Consider the following 26,885-nt stretch of genomic DNA (forward strand, 5'->3'; position numbering starts at 1 on the left):
TACCGCAGGCCTATATACGAGCGGATATATGAAATGAGGTTCATAAGAGAGCAACACGTTGATTGTTGGGTAAGGGCCGTGCTCTGTGGTTTTGGTGACCCTGAGAGTATCGATTTAAAACGTTGTCCTTTCTGTCGACAGTCAGTGAAACACAAACAATGAACAGGATGCTTGTCTCAATTTTGTCATTCGTAAAATGTCCTCAAAATGCCTGACTGCGGATGCTCCCCTAAAGCGGGAAAACGTCTCCCCTTGGTGGCTGCATCCAAGCGTCAGGAGGAAAAGCTCCTCCTGCACAGAGAGCCAGGATTCCCAGTCAGCCCCTGTTTAGGTCCCAGACCTCTCCCCAAAAGTTATCGCTTCCCCCAACAGCAAATAGAGACTGTCACACATGTTCCTCTTCTTTGCTTTCATCAGGGTGGCCTATCGGTGACAGATTGAGGCTAAATTACAATCTTTCTTGTGTGCAGTGCATTACTGGTAAAAGTGCAAATACTCACAGTTACCACAGGGTCGATGATGATGATGATGATGATGATGATGATGATGAAGATAAAAAAATCATCATCATTATAATAACAACAACAAATTCAAAGACTCAACAATTTATCCATGTAAAACAGTGGGGAACTTCATTTATTTTACTTGTATTTGTTGTGCTCAATTTGTAGATGTATTTGTGTTTGTTTGACCCCATTAGCCTCACGCTGTGCATGGTGCTTGAGATGTGACGTTGTGTCTGGTACTGTGTCGTCACTGCTGCTCACAGCTGATCCCCAGTCTCAGTGTTGTGGTTGTTGAATAAATAAATACATGTATTTGTTTTCAGTTGGCGCGTGTTAATTTTACTTTAACTTGCAATGAATTGTAGAAAAATAAAGGACGTTTCTTAATGTGTGTCCCTCTCGCAGAAAAACATTTGGGAAGAAAAACCACAAGGGCGGCGGTTTGGAGGGACTGGGCGAAAACGACAGAACTGGAAGTTCAAGTTGACTTGAATGCGATGGTTTATTACCAAGTGTCAACCGAACCCGCCAACATTGACTAAAGCGGTGGAAAAGTTATTTAATTGTTGATTAAATATTCTCTCATACGCTGCTCGCGTTCCCTGCTTGAATGTAAGTGACAGCGATTAAAACCCAATATTGTTCTACATTCAATGACTGTATCACAATTGGATCGTAAAATATTTTAGAGGGAAAGAAAACCCGTTTTGGTCCACGGAGGGAATTATTGGGGCAAATATTTGAGACGAACTAAACTAACTCCACTAAGCTCCCTCATTATTAAACTGATTCAAGTATTAAAAGGATGAAACGTCTGCGGAACAAATAGGAGCGAGTTGAGCGTTGTTCCCAAACAAACCACCAGATGGCGCCAGGCGGCATCACATTTCAATCGGATCGAATCCTTTCCTGGCGAATGGAGCGACCGGGGGCCGCTGAGGCTGCTGCCGGCGGCGGCCTGCGGCGGCCTGCGGCGGCCTGCGGCGGCCTGCTGCTGCCGGAGCCGGAGCCGGAGCCGGTGCTGCTGCCGGCGGGCCCTGCTGCCGGCGGGCCCTGCTGCCGGCGGGCCCTGCTGCCGGCGGGCCCTGCTGCCTCGGTTTGCGATGTGACACCTGGGCTGACGCTGTACTCGGTCGCAGTGCAAACGCCTGTAACACTGAGAATTGAAAAGTGGCGTTTGGGTCAGTCGTGCTGCGTTCAGAGTCGCTCTAAAGCGGAGGAACGCGGCGGTTGGCGTGAGGCTGTCGCTGCGGACACTGTGCACAATACGTTCATAGAAAACTCCAACGGACACCCAACCGCTTGTCATGAGAGAGGCATTCATATGCTACATGCAACGGCCAACGCAGACCAAGTACGTTTCCATATGCAATTCATTTGGAGGTTAAGACATTTATTCGAATAAAAACCGACGCAGATATAAGTTGGTTCGCCGTTAACGGCGTCTGACGCCATGTCATTCTGACGTCACGTCTTAAGTTATCTTAGCAAACTTGGGCGCGAGTGATCTGCCCCGAAAATTCCGACGTGGAGTTATTTAAATGGCCGTGGTATGTGTCCATTTCTGAGAAGGAGGTTGGAGTTCTCCAGTTACGGCTGGACGCCATTGCAGCGCTTTCCTGCTTGGAGAGGCTCTCCGTTGTGAAGTTCCGAGGTAGCTGGAAGGCAGCACGGGTCATGTGACCGGTAGCTAGCTTAGCTTAGCTTAGCTTAGCTTAGTTTAGCTTAGCTTAGCTTAGCTTAGTTTAGCTTAGCTTAGCTGCTGAAACAAACCGAGCGTCAACACGTCAACTGCCCCGCAGCGAGATGCCTCTTCCCCCAACTAGAATATGAACACGCCTCGGTTTCCATTTTTCGGGAGGAGGTTAGCTCGCTCACTTTTAAACCGAGTCGGTATTCAACAGAATAGTCAATGGCCGGTCGAGGGTGAAGTTAAATTGAACTAGAAGGTGGAGGTTAGGTCAGTACACCAGCCAGTGCGTGGTGGTGCGTTCATGTCCACCCCTCAGAGCGGAAATCTCGCAGTTAATGTTTCGCCAAGAAGTCAGTGTGACGTCTTTTATCCCGTCTTGTTTGTATCTTTTCCAGCACGAGAAGAGGAACATGTCCAGGTATAACATATACAGCCTGCTGGATTGGGTGTACGGCGGTGTGGACCCCAAGTTTGAGGGCAACGGGGGCCCGGAGTGCGCCGCGTTCATTGCCCCCCAGCAGCGCATGAGCGAGAGTCTGGTGTTCGTTATGATCGCAATAGTGGAGATTGCGCTGTCACTAAGGAAGATAAACATTTCCAAAGAACTGCAGGTGGTCGCCAAGGACTGGACTAAGTCGAGGGATGACAGTCTGGGGAAGAACCTGTTGCTGGTCGCCCTATGCATGACTTTTGGGATCGAGGTCGGGTTCAAGTTTGCCACCAAGACTGTGATTTACCTCCTGAACCCCTGCCACGTGATGACCATGGTGCAGGTAAGACTTCACCAAAGCGACACCCAACATCCGTTAAAAAACAATCCCTGCTGTACACCTGCCATGTGGTGACCATGGTGCAGGTAAGACTTCACCAAAGCGACACCCAACATCCGTTAAAAAACAATCCCTGCTGTACACCTGCCATGTGGTGACCATGGTGCAGGTAAGACTTCACCAAAGCGACACCCAACATCCGTTAAAAAACAATCCCTGCTGTACACCTGCCATGTGGTGACCATGGTGCAGGTCAAGCAACACTCAGCATCTGTTAAAGACATAGTTAGTGATTAGCAGGGCGGGTGGGTGTCATCAGGGACAGGGATGCTCAATAGTTTACCCAATAGTTGTTAAACCATTATCAAAAGATACCAAAACACCACGTGTGTCAAGGTTTCTTCTTTTCTTTGAGGTTATTCGACTGTTCATTGCCTTTATCCTTATTCATTTAAGTTGCTCTTCAAATCCAATGCAAACCAGATTATCACCATCTGAGAATTGGTGAATAAATGTGATATTACACAGCAAGTCAAGCAACACATATTAGAGTCTGGAGCCCCAAAAGACATTGGATGGTATTATTTCACAGTATTTGTGATGATTCATTCAGATTAGGCATTGGGCATAGCTAGGAAGGAGCCTGCTACTCTGAGTGAGATAATACTTAACATCTGTTTACACTTTTTATGGTTGAAATGAATAAACGGAATGTCATTTAATCGAGAAATATGCAGGTGAACTACAGAAAAGAGGGTTGGTGTTGAATTTGTGAACTATAACTGTTGAAAAATATCATTTTCTGCTGTTGGTGCTTTGGAAAATTTGCCTCCAGGCAATAGGAGTTTGTGTATCATGGCACTCAGACCTGGGCGTTGCCGCAGCCTGACTGTGGTACGCAATAAAGAAGATTGAACATTGCTTTAGAGAACTTAGAGTTCCTTTTAACGTCAAAGATCAGTTGACAATTGCATGCGCTAGTTCAACAGCCTGTGCTTCAATTTGTTCTGCTGACCTTCTATACCCTTTTCACACAGACTAAAAACCTAATTACAGGGATTTTATTCTACTCTGCAACTTGCAACAATTCACACAAGCCTAATGCCGCTTGGCTCTCCTGTTCGAACGCCATTCACACCAGACCTAAATGAGCAATTCACTGAACCTCAGAGCGGTTTTCTCTTACTGTGCCCGTTGCATGGTCTGTTTCTGTGTACTTTGGTACATCACGGTTTGAACAATGTATATTTTTTTACTATCACCGTGGTCTCCACAATCTTATTAGGGTTTACTGTTGATGCCAAAGACCTTCTACTTCATTTCCCGACAGTAGATGCCAAAACCTACTGACATTTTACCCACTTTCATGGTGAGACACATTTGCATTTGGCACTTTTGCTTTTACTCTTCGAATCTACCTGATTGGCCATACATATTTTCCCCAAAGGGAAGTAAATATAGTTTGTCTAAGTCGACTTCTGCTTTGGTGTTTGCTTATTCTGATTTCTCAATTGCTAACATTGTTTTCACATTTCCTCTATGTCCATCAAACAGTGTTCGCGGAAATGTCAGTGTTTACTGTGGGTAATTCATAGAGATTACCGTTCAGTATAATTCCATATTTATTTATTGACCTACTGCATCATCATGATCTCTATTGTTTAGGGATCTGAGTAATTTGAAGCCTTGCATATGTGAAATTGTTTTGATATGTGAATGAAGCCGAACACCTCATCGTTGGAGAGTAGTGCAGCTTTTGGCTGCTCAGCAGAGGGGGGCAGAAGGAGAAGACAAGTGTTGGCTCCTGAAACTATTCGCTTATTTTTCAATTACTTTCTTATTAATTCTAACCAAACTGAACTTTTGAACACCCCTAGGGTCAAGATTTGGCCTTTCCAGTGTTAAAAGCTGAAAAAATAAGATCGTGTTAACATGTTCTCATTTGTGAACTATTTGTCTCACTTTGAGTAGTCAGTGAGTAAGCTTGTCTTTTTTGGCTATTATTGACATCTTCCACTGTATCACCCTGTGCGTTGAGAGGTAATGGCTAGCCACTGGGCAAACTTTGGCATTCAAAACAAAGCAAAATTCTGCTGCATTGAGACTCCCTGAGCCAGGCGTGCTGCATTTGAAGATTTAACTGCGATTTTAAAGTTAGCATAGTGACACTGTCGGGGGGAAGAGGGCGCTCACAAACATAATATTAAGAGGGGCCTTTGATACAATGAAATTGATTCCCCGTTCAGCCCTCACCTCACTTCAGATTAGGGCAGTGTCTCAGGAGTCACAGCACGTAGGAGAGTTGGACGTGACCTCATTTTAATCTGTAGGTGAGAAACGTACTCTACTAATAGAGGTGAGAGCTAGGGCGTAATTTTCACTGTAAATTTGCACCGCATTTGGTGTAGATGTACGGCCGCGGCTCATTATAGTCATAAAGAAAACATGCACATCATCACACGACTTTGAATACATCAGCTCTTACATTGTTTTGGCTAAGGTGTTCGCTTGCTACTAATCCTACTTGAGGAACCTGTTTCTTTACCTGTTTAAGACCTACTTGATTTCTTCGCACTTGAATACAATGCAAAGCAATTGATCCAGTGTACTACAAAGAGAGCTAAGCATTGTGTATTTGAGTCAGTTGGCCTCACGAAACCTGACAACAGCAATCTCTGCCCAGGGAGGTTTGCAGCACATCACAGAGGGACAGGGCTGGGCTGCTTGCTGGTATATTGCAGTGATTAGTAAGACCCATCAATACAATAGTTTTCATTACACATGTTCATGCATGTTCTTAAATTAAACAAAAACAAAAAGTTGAACTTGAATGTACAACATGCAGCTATTATAATGGAACTACTTTGTATTTGTCAACACCAGCACAACCACATACAACGGTGCCAGATTCCAGTTTTCCAGTCATTAAAATGAAAGTGCAGTGTTAAAGCACACATTGAAGTTGATTTTCCTTTTGCTCTTGTGGTTTGTTGAACAGATCTTCCTTTTGGCCTGCCCGCCATGCAAAACAGCAATGATCGTATTTAGGTAAGTGATGTAGCTACATCTAACTATAAAGGATGGTCGGTCGGTCTGTCTGTCTGACCCTGTCTGTCTGTCCGATCTACTTCACGCTTCGCGGTGTATTGCTGGGGACCCAAGGACATGCCGTGTTGAATTTGGTGCAATTTGGACACACATGTGTTTTAATAAACTTTCAATCAACAGCGAGCCAGCAGGGGGCGGGGCTTCAGGGCTCTGCGACTGAGTCACAAAGACTCTCTTTCTGCGGGGTATGACTTTAACCGGCAGTTTCATCTTACATTGTGGAACACAGGACTGAGTCATTGACGGTTTGTTAAACTGCGCCATTCAAATGTCTTAGAAAGTCTTACATTTTTAATGGGCAAGTACTAGTTCATTCGATTCAACTTGATGTTTTTGTCAAACGTCATTGCTCTTTGAAATAGCATGACATCACTGATGCACCCATACTACTACTAGTCATTTCTGTCAGAAAGCAACTCCTGAATTTTGAGTGTCAGCACCCAGGGCTTGGTGGTAGAAACTGTACACAGTTGGATATGGATGTGTCATTTGTACCATTAAAGAATGGATTACGCATCTTACTGGTTACACTCCTTTAATGTGAAAATAAGTTCACATGTTTACATTAAAACAAAGGTCAGTGAGGAAATGAAGAAGAGTGGTTGTGGAGAGGCAGGACCAAAGAAAAAAAGACTTGATGATAGGTTGTGTGATCCATAGTTAAGCCCCGTAATTATCTGCATGTGTAGTAAAATATAAACAATAAAAGCCATGACACAAATCACTGCGATCAAGGAGAACAAATGACCAGGTATTAACCAGTCATTGTCCTTATAACAAGGAAATCCAGAAGTGGAAGCGACATATACATATTTATTTCCTTAAGCTTATGTCTGTATTTCACTTTATGTTTGTATGGAATTAAATACTCTCCAAATACGCAAATTCATTGTGAATCTGTTTGTAATATACAAAAGGAACATCAAAGTAACGTTATTCGTAGTCGATTAATAATAACCAAATTCTAGAAACAAAATAGTTATTTGCTTGTTTCAAAGTATGTTCTTTTGAATCTAACAGGAAAAAACATACCACCTTATTCGTTCTCATTCTTATTTGACTGACATTTTGACATCATGAAAAACATTTTCCAACATAATACCAGAATCAAGAGTACCAGTGCCAGGCGGATCCTTTTACTATTTGCACAGATACATACAAATCCAGAATTTCAAATCTCAGCCTTGTCCTTAATTTCCACCAACCTGTGTGGCAGCTTGGACTTTCCACAGTATATGTGTAGCACTAGCAGACACTGACCAGTGTTGTCATACCCCGACAACACTGCTACCTGTGTCACTGTGATTTTTTTGTTCATCAAAACAAACATTTTACAGGTTTTTTGTTTTTTTTTATATGTGGGTAAACTACACTTGCTTATCACACTCACTCAGTGAACGGGAAGAACAGAGTCTGTGTGGTTCAAGAAACTGATCAAAAAAAGACTGAAATATGTCTTGTATTTTCAGGTCTTTAAAGTATTTAGACCATGATTTGAAGTCACATCCTCTAATTACCAGTTGCCTACACACGTCTTAACAGATGTGATGGATTGATTGCGCTTCCATTGAGGTGATGTGTGGAATGACCATTTCCCATCAGGTTCCGGGGCTGTCTGCCATGTGTGTTTGAACATGTTGGCGTAACACTCAGAACTCTGAAACTGAGTTAAGTTAAAGGGTGTTTTATTATTTCTTCTTCAGGCTTCAGGTCCACATGCTCAATGGTGCACTACTGGCTCTCATGTTCCCAGTGCTCAACACTAGACTGGTAAGTACAAAGACACTTTGCAATAAACCCTTCAGAGGTAGTGGGACGTATGTTTACTGCTGATCTGAATACATATTGTATTGTCACATTTGCAAAGCTACTTACACCTAATTTGAGGAAATAGGGCCACTTAGTACTTAATCATGAATTAATCACTTAGTCATTACAGTAGACAGCACCGTTTACTTCCAAGTTGGAAAGTTACCTTTGTATGACACCAGGGAAGAACTAAACAATTCTATTTATTAGGATTAACAATTATTTTATTAGGATTTGGTTTTAGAGTTTGTATAAAAAGATTCCAGTGAAACAAAAGGTCCTCCATGGCTCACACTCAATTTTTCAACACTGACAGTTTATTTGTAAATGGAGTCAGTTGGTCCTGTTTCCCGTGCTGGACTAGCGGTACCAGAGGAGGGGGATTCCATGCACTGAACCAACAGATTCTCTCATTAGTTGGACCTCTGGGTTCTTATAATTATTACAGATGGTTGACTCAGAATACTGGGGAGGTCTTCAGACCACCATGGTAACTGGAACGGCCGTGCTGTTTTGAATGGGCTCCTACGACACCACTATGCCAAATGTAGTCAATTACGTAACCTTGTGACTAAAGGAAACCAAATAAGGAACGTTCCAAACCAGGTAGCAAGGTGTTGAGAAGTATCCTTGAGGCGGACCTATAGTTCACCCTTTATTGCCTCTGAATGGAAACTTTAAATAGTTACCTGCAGAATGGCTATAAATAGTTTTGTACTTTTGGAAAATGTTGTTACAGTTGAGCTGGTAACTTTAAATATAACTATATTTTTGTTCATCCTCAGCTTCCATTTGAGAAGGAGATCTATTACATCCAGCACTCAATGCTCTACCTGGTGCCTGTTTACCTTTTAAGAAAAGGAGGTAAGGACATCCGAATAATCCCTTATTCACTCATACCACCCATTAATTATTCGACCATGATAAATATGAGTTTTGCACATCCCTAGTGTGTCTGTCTATCTGACTCTGGAGGTTACAAAAGGTACTGTCTCTCTCAGCTCCATCTTGATCATTCAGGTAACAGTCAAATGGTTTGTTCCTCTTGTGGTCCTGGTGAATAGAATGATCAGGTAGCATGAGCATGAGCATGTTTTCTTATGAGGGAAAACTCTGATCTACAATGGATCAGCGATGACTAGCACTTTTGCTTTGTTTTGGGCAGCAAAGGTAGTGAACCAGAGAGTGAAGCACTAGGTACAGCTGCTCCATGATTGCTTGTGGCACTTCATGCACATTCATTTTACATTTCACTGTTGTCGGGGACTCGTCACACTAATGCCTCTGTTCACTGAAATACTGTGTAATTATAAGTTAATAAGACATAAATAAGTCAGTGAAGATAACTCTTTATGTACATAGCGTTGACTTTAATATTCAGGATTCTAGGAGGTGTAAGATGAGTGTAGTGATGGTGCTGTTGGAGTAAAACCTTCTAATGGCAGCGGAGCAGTTGCAAAGGACCAGAGCCGCCTCGGACGGTGAGGGCTTCCAGTGGCTCCTTTTTGCCACACACGCCCCCCCCCAGCTTCTTTGTCCTGCTGACATTGCTCTGCAGGTGTCTGTTCTACCTCCCTTTCGTCGCTCTCACCGATGACCAGGTAATGATGAACCGGTGACCACATTAAAGGACCTGTGGACAAATGGTGGCCTGCTTGTGTGCGTGCCTGGAACGCGAGCAGGCGTAGCTGGGTGGCCTCGTGGGTGCCCCCAGCATCTCCAGATGAGCGCTGTGCAGGGAGTAGACGATGACTCCACAGAGCCCACTGCCGATCTGCTCAGTGTGGGGGTTGGGCAGCGTCTCCTACTCCAGAACAATCTCTCCGCTCCTGAGTGTGATGAGCTCCAGCCTGCCCCGGGCGCATCAGGCCTTTGTGCATTTTCACTGATTGTGGCACTTTTGCTGCCTGCTTGGAAAGCACAAGGCTCTTTTAGTCTAGTGCCCTATAAGTAACAAAATGCCAGGATGCATTCTCATAAGAATAGAGAGGTGAGGGGTTTTTCTAAGATTTTCTTTTCTTTTAGAATCCGTTAGCCAATCAGTTTTTATCTGTTTCTCTATTGATAGATAGAATTGTGGTGTCACCTTTTCAGGTGTGAAAAAAGCAACCTCAAAGTGTTCTACACAGAGAAACACAGGAAGCTCTTGGTAGAGACAGACACACAGATTTATGCTGTCAGTAGAATATGAAACTAGTATTAGGCAAGCCAAACTGATCAAAATGTCATTTCAAGTGCAGTGCAAGCTGAGTGCTACTATCCTCCTCCTGAGACCCAGACTAAGTGGTATCAAGCATTTTTATTTCCTCCCTGCAATTTGTAGCATGTGATCAACAATGGAAACTAAGCGTAGTCTTTGAACAGGAAGTAGTTTGTGAAAACAACGGTTTTATGTTCACATGACATTTTCATATTACCTTCTCTTGCAGAGCAAAAGAAAGTCAACAACTACTTTTAGCAAAAGGAGCAGCACCAACGTGTTTGAATGCTAATTTGAAGTGCCTGGTTGGACAAAGCACATGCAGCATGCACTGTGTGTGTTTTTTGGCTGACAACCACCAGTGCACATGTTTCACACATCAGTTCAATTATTATTTGTCCAATTGAGAGTCCCTTTTTTTCTGTGTGATCGTACTTTACTGAGGGCTACATTCTACATATTGCCTCATTTGACTGTTGAAAAGGTAACGTCATGATTCTGACTCTGTCACCATTGCAGCCCGTTAGAATGTTGTCAGTGCTGCTCCGCTTCATGCAAGACATCTTACTGAGCTGAGCTGAAAAAGAATGATGAGCATGTGCGTTAGTGGTCGAACCATATGGGTTTTTCAATGGCTGATGCAGATATTTAGAGAGTGGGATGGCTGGTATATAATGCTGATATTGTTGTTGTTGTTGTTTTTTGCATCTGATAAAATACAACAATTTAATAATAACAAATAAGACACAAAATTGCTGAACTTAATTTATTTAACACTAATGTTATTGTTTGCATTGTCTCTGTAGTGCACTTATTATATACATTTATATAAAAAGTAATAATAATAATGTTATATACATTTATATAAAACATTTATCAACTAAATAAATGTCCACAGGTCATCAAAAACTTAACGTTGGATGAAAAATAAATAATAATAAAAGAAAAAACCTAATAATAAATGGCGTCATGTTAAAGTATGGTTGGGAAATAGTCTCCCCATTACAGAAGGGCAGGATTCATTTTTTACAGGTAAATTATTAACACAAAAACATTTTTTGCTAACAACAGTTTTTGCTAAATGACGTTCCATAGCAACAGGGGGAGACGTGTGACGCGGCACGGGACACACCGGGATTTTGTTTGTAAGGGACAGAACGGGACAGTCCCTTCACTCAGTTGTGTCTAAGAAAAGAAATAAAAAAAAAAAATAAACATTTTAATACAAGCTAAGAAACAGATCGAAAATAAAAACACAGGAAAACCGCCACGTGCAGCGCTGTCTTGAGGAGGAAAAAAAAAACTCCACTCCAATTCTCTTGAGTGTACGTTTGCCTCAAATATTAAGTATTTCCAAACAGCACTCCTGCTGTTTTCTGTCAAAGTCGGCTGCGGAGGCTCTGCTTTGGCCATCTTGAATGAGCTTACACCAGGACAAAGTGGAGCGAATGAGACTAGTGAGTCGGTCGACCACTAGTGTGTGTCTAAGATGGAGAACGGTGATGGATCATTTTTTTGCTTCCATCTGCTAAAACTCAGTGGCCTGTGATGTCAAGCTAGGAAGGGAGTTCATCACCTTCTGGTATCGTGATCGGTTCACAACCCGGAAATCCAGAGCCGGTAGCTCTCCGAGGTCTTTTGTAAGGCGGCATAGACAGGTGTAGTGGCGCTTGGCTGACTGGAACCCAGATCTGTTGAGGAAAGGTGTCGATCGGGTGGAAACCTCACTCACCAGTCAGTGCCCCAGCGGCCGACCATGCGCTTTTATTCACTGCGGATTTAAATTCATATACCGGTACATTCTGAAATAGTTTTCTCCTTTGTAGCAGTCAAATCCAGTACGGGTAGAAATCATGATTGGAAGCCTTGTCATTTATGTTGATTGCTACTGTTCTTACCTCAGGTGTTTATAAATAGCGGATTTTGAAATTCACTTCAAATGTCCCCTCTCTACACCGTCCAAGCTGTGATCCAGTACGTCAGCTCAGGCTTTGACGTTGCTCAATCTACTACCTCATTAAATAGAATCTGCTGTGAGTCAAAGGCTGCACACAATGAGAGTTAACACAGCCCAGCAATTCAATTGAATGGATTTTATATTATCAATGTCGCTGCCTCTGACTGGGAGAAGATGCAAAGCAATAGGAACATGTTCACCTCTGTGATGCCATGTGCAGTGTCCTTGTGACAACGTGCATGTTGCATAAAATATATCTTTCCTGGTTGAATCGGTTCTCATTTTCTGAATGATAAGGCTGCAACAACATTCAATATGAACTGTGTCATCTCTTACAGGACCTTAAATCCCCTGAATTGAAGTGTGAAGTTTGATGCTGTGACACTGAACTGATAAACTAAATGAATATGTGGAGTTGTTTCCTCTCGCTTGGCCAAAGACAGGGCTCAAATCCCCCGTAACCTATAAATGAGTCAAAAAGATTGTTTTTGACCGTTTGGTTGTGCAGGTGCCTACAAGCCGGAGCCCCTGGGGGACATGTGGTGGGCGCTGCTCTCCACCGGCATCCTCTTCCTGTATCACTTCATCTTCCTGCAGGGCCTGGGCCTGGTAAGACAGCGCCATCTGCTGGACGCACTCGCTATTTCACTTGGAAATACCAAGAAAGTTTTGTTGCTGGATCTAAATGGATCTGTTCAAATCGTAGCACATGAGTATTCAAGCTGGTGGCAGATTTCCACAAACGAGACCCACAAGGATCATTATCAATCAATAAGTGTTTTAATCACTTAAGGTACATTGAACAGAAGTGCACAGTGGTCCTCAGTATTCATAGAATGACAAACACTTTGAGTGACGTGAAGGAGTGAAGTGATTCATTTAAAAGTTTCAATTGTTTGTGGAATCTAATATTGATGCCCAGCACTGATAAGCTCCTGAAGAAATATCAACAAATATCTTGTGCCAAACCCAACTACTTCAGCTCAGCTGTATTAGCCTGATGCAGGGTATTTGATTTTTTTTTTTTGTCTTTAGTCAGAGACATCTTCATAATAATTGTGTGCAAATTCAATGAGTACGATGGCGCTGATATAAATTGCAGTTTCACCATAGACTTGACCGTAGGAGCTCCTTTTGGGTGTTGACATTAATGACAATGATAAGCTTCATTAGCATGGATTCAAAATGACCGGATTTCAGAAATATATATATTTAACTTATATGTATTATTATATATGTTTATTTATGATGTATATTTATATATGATCTGGTTTTAATAAGAAAAAGATAACACTGTTTTGTTTTTGGCTTAAACAATTCTTAGAAGACATCAGTAGGTAAAGAACAATGAAGGAAAAAGGTTCCTTGAAGCATTTTGGCAACAGCTTGAAACATGTGAAAGTAGAACTATAATAAATAGTAAAGTCAAATAAAAAAGATTGTACAGAGCTGCAGACTCGGGTGATACTTTTTTCGGGGTTTCCTCCTGTTTCCGTTCATCAGCGATTCATTTTTACTTTTGTTTGTTTGCTTGTTTATTTCTTTCTTCTCCCCCTCCTTCCTCTCCACCAGGTGACGGAGGTCAACCTGAACAACATGCTGTGTCCGGCTGTCTCCGACCCCTTCTACGGCCCCTGGTACCGGGTGTGGGCCACGGGCCACCAGACGCTGCTGACCCTGGTGCATGGGAAGGCGCTGACTCTGCTCTGCCAGCACACGGGCCCCGTCTGCCGGGCCCTGCTGGACGGAGCCCGGCTGCGCAGCAAGAAGCTCCATTAAACATGCACACGCACAGCCTTCCATTCAAAATGCCTGATCTGTCATAGGAGTTATTTTTAGTTAACATTTTAATGTCTTTTAGCACTCCTCACCTGTTTCTTTGGTTTTATTTTAGTTTATTTTTTTTATGTATTTCAGGTCAATGAACCCGTCGTTCTTTTAGTAGTGAAGTTGGCTTCCGTTAATACTTGCATGTATAAAGACACAGTACTGCTTGTTGGCATTGAGCTGGTCAGATCAACGCCTTTTTTTTTTAGGGGGGGGGGGGTGTGTGTGTGTGTGTGTGTGTGTGTGTGTGTGTGTGTGTGTGTGTGTGTGTGTGTGTGTGTGTGTGTGTGTGTGTGTGTGTGTGTGTGTGTGTGTGTGTGTGTGTGTGTGTGTCCACAAATGTCCCAAGTGCTCTGAAGTCCTTCCACTTTTCTTTTCTTGTTTCACGGTTACTGTACTGTTACAGTGTGTGTGTGTGTGTGTGTGTGTGTCTAACATACAGCGATGTATAATATTGTAGTATAGTCCACAGTTGTTTATGGTTGTAGCCTGTTTGCCGTCTGCCTCTTTGGTGTCATGACTGAAAAAGGAAAAAAGAACAAATGACAAAGCGAGTCGTCCCTGTGTGGCGCTGCCCTGGCCTCACCATGTAGAGGTGGACGCAGCGTTCTGTAACCAGACCATAAAGAACATTCCAGTGACCAGGGGCCATGGTTTCGTTTTGCGCTGACGTTTGAAAGGAAGAGTAAGGACTCTTGCCCTGTTGATTTACACTGGTGTATTCTTGTTATTTTGATTGTTTTTGTATGTGGCCGTGATACTGGACCATGTTCAGTCAGGTGTAACAGCAACCGCACGGTCAGTTTCATTGCTATCAATTGTATGGTTTGCCAAATTTGGGTAGATGCTGGAAAAACAGGCAATTCATCCTGTCACAAGTTCATTGTACCCAGGTCAAGAGTTCCACGTCATAAGAAATTAATAGAATTGTTCCGCATACTTCATATACTCTGTTTCTGTATCTGCATGATCTTAATTTGGGGCATTGGTTCAGCGAGATGTTCTGGTCAAAGTATTAACCCTGATGGACGACAGAACGTTTCGGTCGGTTTCCCAGGTCAAGTGTGGAGGATGTGTGGTTTTGTTGAGGCGCATACTTCACGATAAAAAGGGATAAACCAAACTTGTGTACCTCTTATTTTCTGTTCATGTCGTGCTGTATTGACAATAAAAGTGATTTCAATCCATCAACTGGTCTCTGGGCTTCATCAGAAGTAAAAGCACATGGTTTCATGGAACGATCCCACTGCTAAAGCAGGGTCAGCTCTAAGGCTTTAACGTGCGTGAGCGGCACAGGGCTTTCTTCAGTTTAGTTCAGTTAGGAAACATACATCTAACACAAAAAACACTTGTTTTGTCTGGAGAAATGGGGAACTTAGTAACTGGATTGCTTATTTTTCACCTCTAATTCGTTTTGGTGGACTGATAAGGTAGAATCAGTTAACGTTTATATACTTGATACAACGAGCCCGACCTCGTGCTCAAACCCCATTGGCTCAGAAGGCTGCAGCAGCTCATTTGCTCAGAAAGCGACGCACACTGAAGCAGTCAGTCAGGAACAGGATGGTTTTGAGGCATGTTAGAGTGGCTAGACTGCATCATCTGAGTGGTATTTCCAGCACAAAAACTTCAGACATGTTTTGGGGACCTCAAAGACTTATATTACCTTGTTGAAAAAGAGTATAACGTGGCTCCTTTAAACGGTTGCTGACAATTGAAGACACTGCAACAAAAGTAAAACATGTGTTTTCACTTGGTTTTGTATTTTTTATTGAATAAATGTTTTTTTTAAAAGGTAATAACAAGGTTTAAAACTACATTATCGTCTTCACAGCCATTGCTTACATACTCATTGATAACCCATCTATATATGTTTTTCACCTTCCCCACACTTTTTTTTGTGTTCCTTTTTGATAATTTTTTTCCTTTTTTTGGGGGGAGCCATACTATAATAATAAATGCCCATTTCAAGTCTCATCACACTAACAGCAATTCAATGGGGAAGGGAGATCTAGCTCTACGGGTGGGGCGGGGGCAGGAGAGTATCTTAAAATTCCCGTTTTCATGTTATTCCATCAAGATTTTTTTAAGTTACCAAAGCAAAGAGGAAATGAATGAACAAAAACAACAAAAAAAGAGAAATAAACATTGGTATGAGGAGTTACACCAGGTAACCCTCCCAGCCCATCAGGCCACTGCAACAGAATAGGATTTTGTCGTATACAGTGACATGTTGTAACTCAAGTGTCTCAAATACTCCGAACATAGAAAAATCACTCAAATAATTTTGAAACTAGATCAAAAATATTCTTTTGAAAAGAATTGATTTTGATGTACAAAAACGGTCAGTCTTTTTTGTTCTTTTTTTTTTTTTTTAAATAAAAGTTCCAAACACAAGTTTATTGTAGTTCTTATTTCATTTGTCATTATTATTGATCCATTTTTTTAAGTATTCATCTATCAGTGCGATTGTATACCAGTGCAGCTACTGGGTCCAGAGTAACGAAAACAGGCTTTTTTCTTTTTCCTCTTAAATGGCATAAAAATAAGGAAAATCCATCTTTTATATAAAGTATAACTGCTGGTCTTCAGGGGGGGAAAAAACATTTAGAAACCCATAAAGCTAGGAGGCACACCATGGGATTTTCTTTTTTGTAAAATTATAGCAATTATAATAACAATAATAAACAAAGTAAGTAACAATAACATTTGCAACCATTCAGCCCGTCCTTGATGTCAAACAGGCTTCACAGACAGAACAAATCCACTCAATGTGTAGGTCGCTTTTATAAATCAAGACAGTTGAGATCTCTCTCACTCACACACACACACACACACACACACACACACACACACACACACACACACACACACACACACACACACACACACACACACACACACACACACACACACACACCTTGACAGAGAAAACGTCTTGCAGGGGTGTTTTTGAAAGGACAGGAAGCCAGGCCTGGAGAGCAGCATTGGGGTGTGGCCGGTGGCATCTTTGGTTCAGCCGACATACAAAGGTAACACGAGCTTGAGCGTTCCACAAGGATATGAACGGCCGCACGGGGAACGCCGAGGCTGAACTCGAACCCTGGTATGGAACCAAAGGACAGTCTGCTACATCACACGAGAAGAACTTCCTGGCAGCATCCTCTGAGGTATCGCTGCGTAGAACCAACCCAGACAGGTAAGCTTGGGGGGGGGTCGGGCTCCGGACGCACCGATTCAGAAGCTTTATTTGAAGTTCGACGTCGCCGATGCTTCTCCGTCGGGCAGGGAATCGAACCGGCCGAGCCCCCGGGAGGAGCTCGGCGGGCGGAGCTGAATGTGGGGCCGACTGTGGGTTGATGAACAACAACTACAGTCAACGAGTTTTTAAACTATAAAAGAACAGACGTCACACCTTGACAGACCCAGGCCTCGAGGTGGGGGGGGCCACAGTGTCTGGGTTTCCTAGAGTGGGTGGGGGTTTTTTTTTTTGGGGGGGGGCATTAGTGACTTCTTGTCCTTTCAAACCTGCAGGGATGACGACTTGCACTGGTAGGAAAAAACAAAACACCTGTTGAACAGATCTGCATATATCGAGGATATTTAAAAAAAGGTCTCATGTAGGATTGTCCCTCAATATACATCTTGTTGTGATCAAGAACCCCCCCCCGCCCCCCACCCCCCAGAACACGCTAACGCTTCCACCGCTTCCATGTGTAACCTACAGGAATATCCTGTACCGCCTCGGCTTCGCGGAGCAAATGCATCGACGTCGAGCCGCTCGACGCTTTATTTGAGAGAAAATCTTACACGTCACATATTTGAGTATGATATGATGGATGAGTCCGCATGACCAGTCACGTCAAGTGTGAACAGCCCCAGCATGAGGTCCAATAGCACCATGTTTGTCTTCTAAATCTCTTAACGGTTCAAGAGTGTCTGAACCACAGATCAAGCATATCATGGGTTAAACCATAGGTCATACTCATACACACATGCAACTGAATACATTGCATGTCTATAGAAAGACATTGAAGTGAAAGAACATGGTCAATTTGGTTTTGCAGCAGGATAATTCAGGTTGTGCTGTATTGAATGGACCAGGAAATGATGGCTCGACTGTTCCTTGTTTGGGAAATGCTTCTTTTTTCCTTTTTTTTTTTTAACTGTATTTGTGATAAATCAATGTGTAAAACCTTGAATTTGTCTTCCCCAGAATTGAAGTATTGGGGCCACACGTTCTTAAAAGGAAGCAAAACAAGTGTTGATGACGAGCAGCTGGATTTAAAAAGCTGTACAATCAGGTTGTAGTTACAAAGTCTAACTGCTTCAGTAAATGTCAACAACGCCCAATGAGTGTGACTGCGAAGCAACACAGTACGGAGCAGAACACTCAAAGCACCATCAACTGGTCCATCGTTTATTAAATTATTTAAGGCAACACAACTTAAATCTGGGTTGTTTAGGGTTACTGTGGATGGAGTGCCAAAAGCCCTTGACATTTTGCATAAAGAAAATAACTTGTCAGTTAGTAAAGGCTGATACAAAAGAAGATGTCGGTCAAGTACAAGAACCTCCCGAGGAACCCCATCATCACAAGTTGACACCAGACGCCTCCCGCTTCTACCCCCAAAACAAAAAGCATATTCCCCACTCGGCGATGGTGTGTGGAGGCGACTCTCTGTTTAGGAAACGGCCTCATCAGGCCCCCTGCGGAGATCGCGTCCAAGCCAAATCCACTGTTTGTTTGCTCTGACGACGGCCTGACAGCTGACAACACACGGGAAACTCAACCTGAACGGCCCAGCGGCCCGGCCTCTTCAAAGAGCAGCGTAGCGCGGAAAGCATTTCCACAATTAATTCCAAGAGGTTGTGCAAGGCTGCACATTTAACACACGGTGCAGCGACTGCTGTGCTGCATCAAGTGGTTTGCTTAAAAAAACAACAAAATGAGCCATTTCGGGGAAACAACGGATCGGTATCATGATGAATTAACGTCACGGTGAGAGACTCCAGCTGACAACAGCACGACCCCCCGGGGTGAGCAGGTACACAGTGGTGCAGCAATTCTGGGTTCAGACCTTTTAAAGATATCATGATCAGTAACAGTTCTATGGCTTTCAAGCCAACAAACCATGAAGTACAAAATAAAATGAGTATATGGCTTTTAGTAGTTATGACGTCCCCGTCAATGGACTCCCTGCTCGTAAACTCCAAACACAAATAACCACAGAAAAATTAAAGTACACGCATTCCTCAAGCGGGGTTTCGTGGTTCCTAGAGGTCCGCGGCCGGACGCAGGTCGATGACGAGCTCAACGGATAAACAGCCTGGAGCAGAGGGGCACAGGGCGGCTCCTCCTCCATCACCTCACATTACAACACATTCAAGCCATCACAAAACACCACCGCTCCACCACACAACACCACACCTCATGGAGGGTCAGAGGCGGCGTCCAGACGTCATTTTTCATCGTCCAAATTTCTAACTTACTCTCGCTGATTCACCTTCCGACCAACCAAAGTCACACACACACACACACACACACACACACACACACACACACACACACACACACACACACACACACACACACACACACCTCTATTAACAACACTCTGGATTCAAAATCCGTCTCCGACTTGGACACCACAGAGTCTACAAGGCCAAACCCATCTTAACAGTCAATGGTTTTTATTGTGAGGACTGACTGAGTGGAGATGCAGCTTCCTGGAGCTGCGCTGGCCTTGCTACATGATTTACAAAGCATTGCATTAAGTTAAAGAATAGAACCCCACCCCCCACCACCCAAAATGTGAAATCATAGCAATGCCTAAAGAATATAAGAGCGAGGCAACTCCACCGTAAGAGACTTCTTTCCATCCACAGAGTCAAAAAACTTATGTTCAATTCAAAAGAGAAAGGGGATATAGATTTATACGTTTATATGCTGCAAAAAAATTAACTGAAGGTAAATAAAGTTGGAGAAAAAAAAAAAAGTTGATTTCTTGCCATATTCAAATATCGCTTTGTTGCCACCCGTTGCCATGTCAACGTCTGGGAGACAGCCAGCATGGCAACGGAAACTATCATCATAAAATGGTACAGTAGTAGAAATAGCTAGACCAGGAGGGGGCGGGCTCTCCTGGGAATAGGTCCGCGGAGAGGTCCAGTGACTGGTCATGCGGCTCGCTGTCAGGAATAATGGTTGTAGGGGGGTAGCGGGTGCCCGATGCCGTTCTGGTAGTGATGGTGCTGGCGATGGGCGATGTACTCTGCATACCCCATTGTCATCTTCTCACTACGGTACCTGAGGACGAGGAAAACACACGTGTTGGTATCCTGAGCGCCAGAACCTACTCCAACCGAGTTTAAATACGACGCATCAGCAAGAAGATGATTGACTTGGTAGAACTGTAAACGGTGAGGCACCGACACACACAAGTATAAAAAGGACCTGGAGGGAAGTGTTTAGCCCAGCTGTATTTGGGGAACCGGGTAAACTTGGTCTCACCTGGTTAACTTAATGGTCTTCCTGAAGTCATTGGTGATGGGAGCTTTGTAACCTCCCTTCCTAAGTAAGGAATCTATGGTCTGAATGTGGTCCCAACCTGGACACAAAACACAGCATCCATTTAGGACATTTAAAAAACGACCGCCGCACGTGAGGGTCCATTGGGTACGGCTCCAGGTGACCTCACCTTGTTCCTTTGCAACCTCCGGTAGGTAGGTGGCGGTTCGCTTTGATCCTTTTTCATTGAAAAACTCTATTCTAATACCGTGAACACCCACCTGCAAGAAAAAAAACAAGGTTTTCTCACAACCAAATCTTCAGGCAACGACGTGCATTCCTTCCATCAAGCAGAGGCAGCACAACGTGACAGGAGGCTTCCTTCCTCGCTCCAAAGATTTCAATGTTTCCAATTGATGCAAAATGATGGAAATGCAAAAAGAATAAGAACATTTGAATCGGCCAGCGGATCAGAACCAAATGTAAGGTTTTGGCCGCGTGCAGGGCCAAGGGATGGGTGAAATTTTCTTTCACGGCTCAGTGTTTGTGCCGGGGGGGAAAAAAAGGATTTGGTGGTGACCAAAACACCAAGGCCCAGACCGCACAGCCCGTCCCATTCAGGCCAATTTCTAACCTGTGCTGTCAGCAGCAGCAACACTGGGCTCAGTTGTTTGGATTTTCTTTTTGCATCCAAATGAAATTCATCTGCAAGTGGAGTTGGAAACTCTCACCCTGCAGAAGCCACTCTATCGTTTTGCAAGATTTTAAAATGTCACTGATTTGCTGTGCTTTAGGACTGGATGGCGTCAAGATAAAAAAAAAAAAAAGAAATTAAAGAAATAAAATACTAATGAATTAATTCTATTGCACCCTCTGCCCCCGTTCTTTCAAATTGGACGTCATTTAGTGGAGAAATGACTCATTGACGTCATACACTCATAGAGAAGTGAGATGGAGGTGGCTGTGGACAGTCAGGTGACCACGCACTGGTCAACTCACCACGAAAAATGTTTGTCCGAAGTTTTTAGCTGATTTAAACATCAGCCCAACGCGCCCAGGCCATCCTGAGGACCAGGCTGCGCTCGGGGGCCGGGCGGACACAAGGTCCAGTCAAAACCAGTTAATTTATAAATAGAAGCCTTATCGGTTACAGCCAGAAAGGCCATCGCAGGCCGTGTTACACTTCGTAGTCCCAAAATCCAGACGTCTGCAACGGGTTTCTGCAGCTTGGGTTGGGTTAGTTCCACACAAGAAGGTCTATCGTGGTTTTCTTCTACCATCTTTGAAATTGATTTTAGAAGTGTTTTAAAAAGCCTTTAACTTCATCCCTGCCATCAGCTACATTTCTTTTAGGAAGCGATCGCGGCCTAATTTGATGATTTAAGGATTTTGTTTTAGCATTAAGTATTTTACAGTGAAATCCACCCGATCCTATTCTCTACATCGATTCAAACTCAATGGGGAAAAAAAATAATGAAATACATGGGGAGGTCTGGGCAGGGGGAAGGAGCCAGCTTCCGGGTTCAGACGACATCACAAGGACACTATTTGTTTTCTGCCTCCTAAAGAGTGGAGAATACGTATCCGCTCATTCACTCAAATCTTTTTTCCCCTGCAAAACAGGAAAAGACCAACGTTACACACTGCACTACCTGCGCTGGAAGCCATTCTAGCGGTTGTGCTTCAAGGCGGGGGGAAGATGGAGCGGTCTGATAGGCCGTGGCTGCTGCCAACTCACCTCCCAGTCAAGGTAATCACCAACATCCTCAAAGTTGGTGAGAAGAGACACTGAGCAGAAGAGGCGAGGCAGCTCATCCCTCGTCATGGGGGGAAAGCGGCTGTCTTTAAGGGCACTGCAACAAACCAGCACAGAGCCAACGCTGCTGTCAGAGAGCGGACGGCTGCTTTCAACACTATGTACCGGTCACTCACTAGTTTTGTGGGTAGCCTGCACTACGGTACAAAAACAATATTCCAACACTCAGACTAATATGAATTATGAAGAAATCAATCAATCACGTTTAATGTGTAAATAAGCATTTCTGTTTATCTATTTTGTATCAAAGGTGAAAAAAGAACAACAAAAAGAAAAAAACACCAACGATTTTGCAGTTTCATTTTGTACCGACCTGGTAAGGGTGTACTCCCTGAGTCCTGAGTGCAGATTCATGGCAGAAAATGTACCTATACAACCCCTCAACCGCTTGTCTCGGCCTATTTTCCATGTGACAAACAGCGGACTGAAGGGGAGGGGTAAACAAAGAAACAAGGATGCAATTTAGGAACTTTTGCTTCGTTAAACGTAGTGTACTCCTTCTCAAGGCAGGCAGTGCATTACGTCAACACACAAACACACTTTTCCAACAGCTTTTGGTCCTAGAAACAGGCTGGATAACATGCATCTTATTGAATTGGCAGATGGATACATGATAAAATACAAAGATATAGGTCTCATTCTGTATTAGTGTCGCTTCACAAGTCACAACCAATGCCACGAGGAAAGAAAATAACCAAGCAATCTCACGAAGGAACATGGACGAAGCAGGATAAATGTGCAACTTCTGCTTTGGAATCGATTTGTGTGTATGTACGGAGGACGACGACTCGGATGCAAAACGGTTTAACTCAACGACAGCTTTCATCGCCATCGATTTGCAATCTGTGACAGAGTGGAAACTGTAGCCAAGAAAGGAATGCGTTGTGTGTTGATTGTATTTCTTCTAACTGCTCGGAGGAATTTGTGAAGGACTGGAATCTAATTAACTGTCCAAGTTGCTGACACTCTGAGAAATGAGTTCAGGGGAAAAACCCCTGAAATTAATGTGTCTGGCTTGTGCCTTAGTTCTGAAGAGCAAGATTACACTCCCAGAATATAAATTGCTTTTGAAGCAACTACTTTCTTATCAATACAACAAGTTGCTCAACTCTTTCTTGTATTGTAAATTCATAATTGGGTATTTCATTCATGAGTCATTCCATGGGAACTGCACCAGGTTGTTAGGCTTCAACCACAGCATTATTTCATTTAGCAAGATATTGCTGAACATAATACAACAAAATGGAGCAGCAGCTCTTACAATTATGATGGAAGTCTTTAAAATGTATCTTCAACGATGGTATGATATAAAACCATGGTCAACCAAAAAGAACATGGCGAAAATCTGAATTTAAAAATAATTGAAATTGATGGATTGAAATCAAGAGGAAGGAAAAAAAAAACATGGCTTACTGGAAAACATTAGGTATTCTGAATATTATAAGCATATATTATTTCTATAATTAGAAACAGGTCTCATTACACGGATCTTCAAGCAGAAATGGCTTCTCATTAGAATTGATGGTGTATGACATCCAGTATATGAAAAGATGCTCCGGTTTCTATAGGACTGGGAAATTGAATGTTGTCAAAGTTTTTGCGTAGTAACATCTGTAGCATTAGTATTTCAAATAATCATGGAGACCTGATACATTTTGTGCAGGCTCCCGCTCCCATTTTCTATTAACTTACAAAGTTAATAAAATAATTCATCATTATTCATCCAAAATGGATGAATAATGATGATAAATAATTGTGATCACACTATTGAGTAAAATAATCGTGATTATTATTTCAGCCATAATCGTGCAGCACTTATAATATTAAGAAAGAAAACTGTTTCAGCGCTTTCAGTTACTGGAAAACAAATCTGAGTTTGATCAAATGACTGATTAAAACCTGGAGAGCACTCAACTCAACTGTTATACATATAATTTAGGTCCAATTATTATAAGATATAAGGGAACCATTTTAGTTAACGAAATGAAAGATATTAATCCCAGAAGTAAGTTTGATTCAGAAAGGAGTCATGAAACACCATGTGGCCCAGAATTGGGCAAAACTAATATGTTTAACAAAATGTAGAATTTATTTTTTTATACAATCAGGTGTCAATTCAAACGAAAAGACGAACGAAATGATTTTCCACCTAAAATTTTTTAACAGAGATAAGTTTCTGCGTTGCAAGATCAAAATGGCAAGGACGCACTAATTCATCCGCTGTGGTCAGTGTGCCCTGGTAGAAGAGAAAAAAAAGAGAAGAAAGAGATTGGGGAAACACTTCTTTTAGTGAATGGATTTAAAAAATAATAATAATACTTATTCAGTGGTACTTTACTTCAGTTTTCGCCAAAATGACCAAAGTAAAGTTGTTACAGTAAAAAACATAAAACACCGGTTGGCAGCCAGTCCCTGTAGCTGCAGGACGAGGCAGCGTCCGCTAGGGGTCGCCATCGCGCAGCCACGCCGAACGCGCAGGAATCGAGCGAAGCCGCCGAACAACGTGTTGTTGTGTTTGGGGCCGCGACGCGATCCGACGCCGAAGCCGAAGCTTCAGGTTCCCCGGGCGGCGCCTCCAGGTTCCCCGGGCGGCGCCCCCTGGTTCCCCGGGCGGCGCCTCCAGGTTCCCCGGGCGGCGCCTCCAGGTTCCCCGGGCGGCGCCCCCTGGTTCCCCGGGCGGCGCCTCCAGGTTCCCCGGGCGGCGCCTCCTCTGTTCACCCCGCAAAAAAAACGTCACAAACGCGTCTAACGCGCTGGCCATCGTCGCTCTCCGAGAGTTCCCGGTTCTCCGTCAAAATCCAAACGCGCTTTATTGGCGCGACGAGGACTCCGTTTACCGCCCGGTTAATCCGGGGCAGCTGCTCCGCCGGGGAGTCCGTGCCCGCCTTTGCCATTTAGATCTTGCAACACAAGAGCCGCCCGCGTCTAGTTTGAAAGTGTGATTTTGAGAAGCGGCTGAAAAACACTGCAGCAGCCATCGCCCATTTAACTGTTGTGTTCCCCAAACAAATGTAAAAAATACAATTGAAGTTCTAGTAAAAAGAGGGATCAACCAGCCCAACGACGAGCGCAGCGTGTGAAGCCGTGAGAGCGGGTCGCTGTGTTGGTCCCGACGAGAGCTGGAACGAGCGGAGACACAAAAGGACTTTTCAGGACAATACAAGTTGCTGCACAGCACCGTGTGCTCGTTAGCCGGGCGAGCTAAGCCAAAGTGCATCTAGTTTGTCGAACCCTCCACAGAGACACACATCGGGCCTGGTTTTAACGCCGTCGGTTTAATCTGTCTATGCTCCATCGCGGCGTGGTGACGTTTTGACTTTTGCATAAAATCCTAATGTTTTGTTCCACCTCTTGTTCGCTTGGGGGAGAGTAGCGAGTGGCTAGCTAACTAGCATGCTAATGGCAAATAGGCTTAACGCTATCAACTGTTATCTGAGTTGATTAACAGCGGAGTGTGTGCGGGCCCCGCTTAATACTTCGGACCCCGGATTGGATGTCACAACAACCACCGATGACTGTCATCGATTAGTATCGACCACAGTGATTGTTAGACGGTTAGGCCGGCTCCAGCAGAGCAGGCCCCGACTACAGCCCGGACGCAAGTGGTCGCCACTTTAGTTTGTTGTTGTTGTTGTTGTTGGGGTTTTTTTTTAAGTCCAAATTTCAATCAACTCCGTCCGCGTTGTCTAATCGGTCCTTTGCTTGTACAACCGCGCTTCACACCCGGGAGCCGTTGAGAGGAGATCCGGTGCACGCTCAGCCATGTGCGGACAAACAGACAGAAACACCATCCGGCCGCCACAACAAAGAGCCGGGACTCACTAGGGATCGTTGGTGAACCGGGGGGTCCTCGGAGCCTGGTATCCGTACAGGTGACAGTACAGCACGTCGAAGCAGAAGCAGCACATCTCCGCCGACACCACCATCTTCCTGGCTCCGGGTCCCGGGCTGAGGCTGGGGGAGAGGCCGGAGGAATTGTAGCCGGCCGGGTTCGGGGACAGCGCGTTGTTGCCGCCGCTACTAGTACTTGTGCTACTAGTACTGTTACTACTACTGTTACTGCTGTTACTGCTCCCCCCGGGTCCCCCCAGGCCGTTCGCCCTGCTCACACTCCCCGCCGCGACCGCCGTGGAGGAGCCGATCCCCAGGTCCGAGCCACAGTGTCCGGTTCCTCCCGCCGCCCCCGCCCCGCTTCCCGCCCCCGCCCCGCCGGGACCCCCCGCCGACCCGGGGGATCCCGACAGCTTCTGCTTCTTCACCCCGCAGCACCCGGCCGCCATCTTGGAACAATCTGCACCGACACACCGCTTCCGACCCATCACCGTCACCGTCACCGCGGGAAGGAAGGGCGGGTGGGTGTGTGGGGGTTGGGGGGGGGCGGACCGCCGACCACACGCAGGAATCCCGGTGCCGCGATCGATGCGTATGACGGATCGTTTCGCGTTCACTTTTGTGACGAAATAACCGATATCGGCTGGGGGGGGGACTGCAATGTCACCCTGACGTCGCCTTTCAAAAAACGCGTAAATCACGCAAACGACTCCATAGCCCGATGCGGCTCGTTCCCTCGCGGCGAGACAGCCAGTTCAGCAATCACCACGATCAGTCCCTTTTTGTTTCTTTCTTTTGTAGATTACAATGAAAATCGAAATGTTCCCCGTTTCACTGACACGAAATCCACCGGGCCA

At 44.2% G+C, this 26,885-nt stretch overlaps 2 protein-coding genes across 6 annotated transcripts; one reads left to right on the top strand and one right to left on the bottom strand.

Moving 5' to 3' along the window:
* Positions 1-1,734: 1,734 nt before the first annotated feature.
* On the top strand, positions 1,735-14,051 carry tmem164 (transmembrane protein 164). Of its 4 annotated transcripts, none has more exons than XM_080014425.1 (7): positions 1,735-1,860; positions 2,595-2,972; positions 5,968-6,017; positions 7,781-7,847; positions 8,672-8,750; positions 12,552-12,652; positions 13,616-14,051. In XM_080014425.1, the coding sequence occupies exons 1-7, from the start codon at positions 1,831-1,833 to the stop codon at positions 13,820-13,822; spliced, it is 912 nt and encodes a 303-aa protein (XP_079870551.1). In that variant the 5' UTR covers positions 1,735-1,830; the 3' UTR covers positions 13,823-14,051. The 4 variants fall into 4 exon arrangements, with proteins under 4 accessions (XP_079870551.1, XP_079870552.1, XP_079870550.1 ...); XM_080014426.1 differs by lacking the exon at positions 1,735-1,860 and adding an exon at positions 2,285-2,466; XM_080014427.1 differs by lacking the exon at positions 1,735-1,860 and adding an exon at positions 2,286-2,370.
* Positions 14,052-19,725: 5,674 nt separating this feature from the next.
* On the bottom strand, positions 19,726-26,759 carry ammecr1 (AMMECR nuclear protein 1). Of its 2 annotated transcripts, XM_080013778.1 has the most exons (6): positions 26,020-26,626; positions 22,511-22,621; positions 22,120-22,234; positions 20,572-20,662; positions 20,385-20,481; positions 19,726-20,180 (listed from the first exon to the last, which is right to left on the bottom strand). In XM_080013778.1, exons 1-6 carry the CDS (start codon positions 26,514-26,516, stop codon positions 20,066-20,068), a joined length of 1,026 nt encoding a protein of 341 aa, XP_079869904.1. In that variant the 5' UTR covers positions 26,517-26,626; the 3' UTR covers positions 19,726-20,065. The 2 variants fall into 2 exon arrangements, with proteins under 2 accessions (XP_079869904.1, XP_079869905.1); XM_080013779.1 differs by having other exon boundaries at positions 20,385-20,662; positions 26,020-26,759.
* Positions 26,760-26,885: the final 126 nt, after the last annotated feature.

This window comes from Zeus faber, assembly GCF_960531495.2.
Source record: "Zeus faber genome assembly, chromosome: 14".
Taxonomy (NCBI): Eukaryota; Metazoa; Chordata; class Actinopteri; order Zeiformes; family Zeidae; genus Zeus; species Zeus faber.

Excerpts from the sequence above, each read along its gene's own strand:
- tmem164 (XM_080014424.1), top strand. The coding sequence starts at position 2,535 with ATGTTTCGCCAAGAAGTCAGTGTGACGTCTTTTATCCCGTCTTGTTTG. Across the intron at positions 8,751-12,551 it reads TTACCTTTTAAGAAAAGGAG|GTGCCTACAAGCCGGAGCCC; the intron begins GTAAGGACATCC and ends TTGGTTGTGCAG. Across the intron at positions 12,653-13,615 it reads TCCTGCAGGGCCTGGGCCTG|GTGACGGAGGTCAACCTGAA; the intron begins GTAAGACAGCGC and ends CCTCTCCACCAG.
- ammecr1 (XM_080013779.1), bottom strand. The coding sequence starts at position 26,516 with ATGGGTCGGAAGCGGTGTGTCGGTGCAGATTGTTCCAAGATGGCGGCC. Across the intron at positions 22,235-22,510 it reads AGGGAGTACACCCTTACCAG|TGCCCTTAAAGACAGCCGCT; the intron begins GTCGGTACAAAA and ends GGTTTGTTGCAG. Across the intron at positions 20,663-22,119 it reads GTGATTACCTTGACTGGGAG|GTGGGTGTTCACGGTATTAG; the intron begins GTGAGTTGGCAG and ends TTTTTCTTGCAG.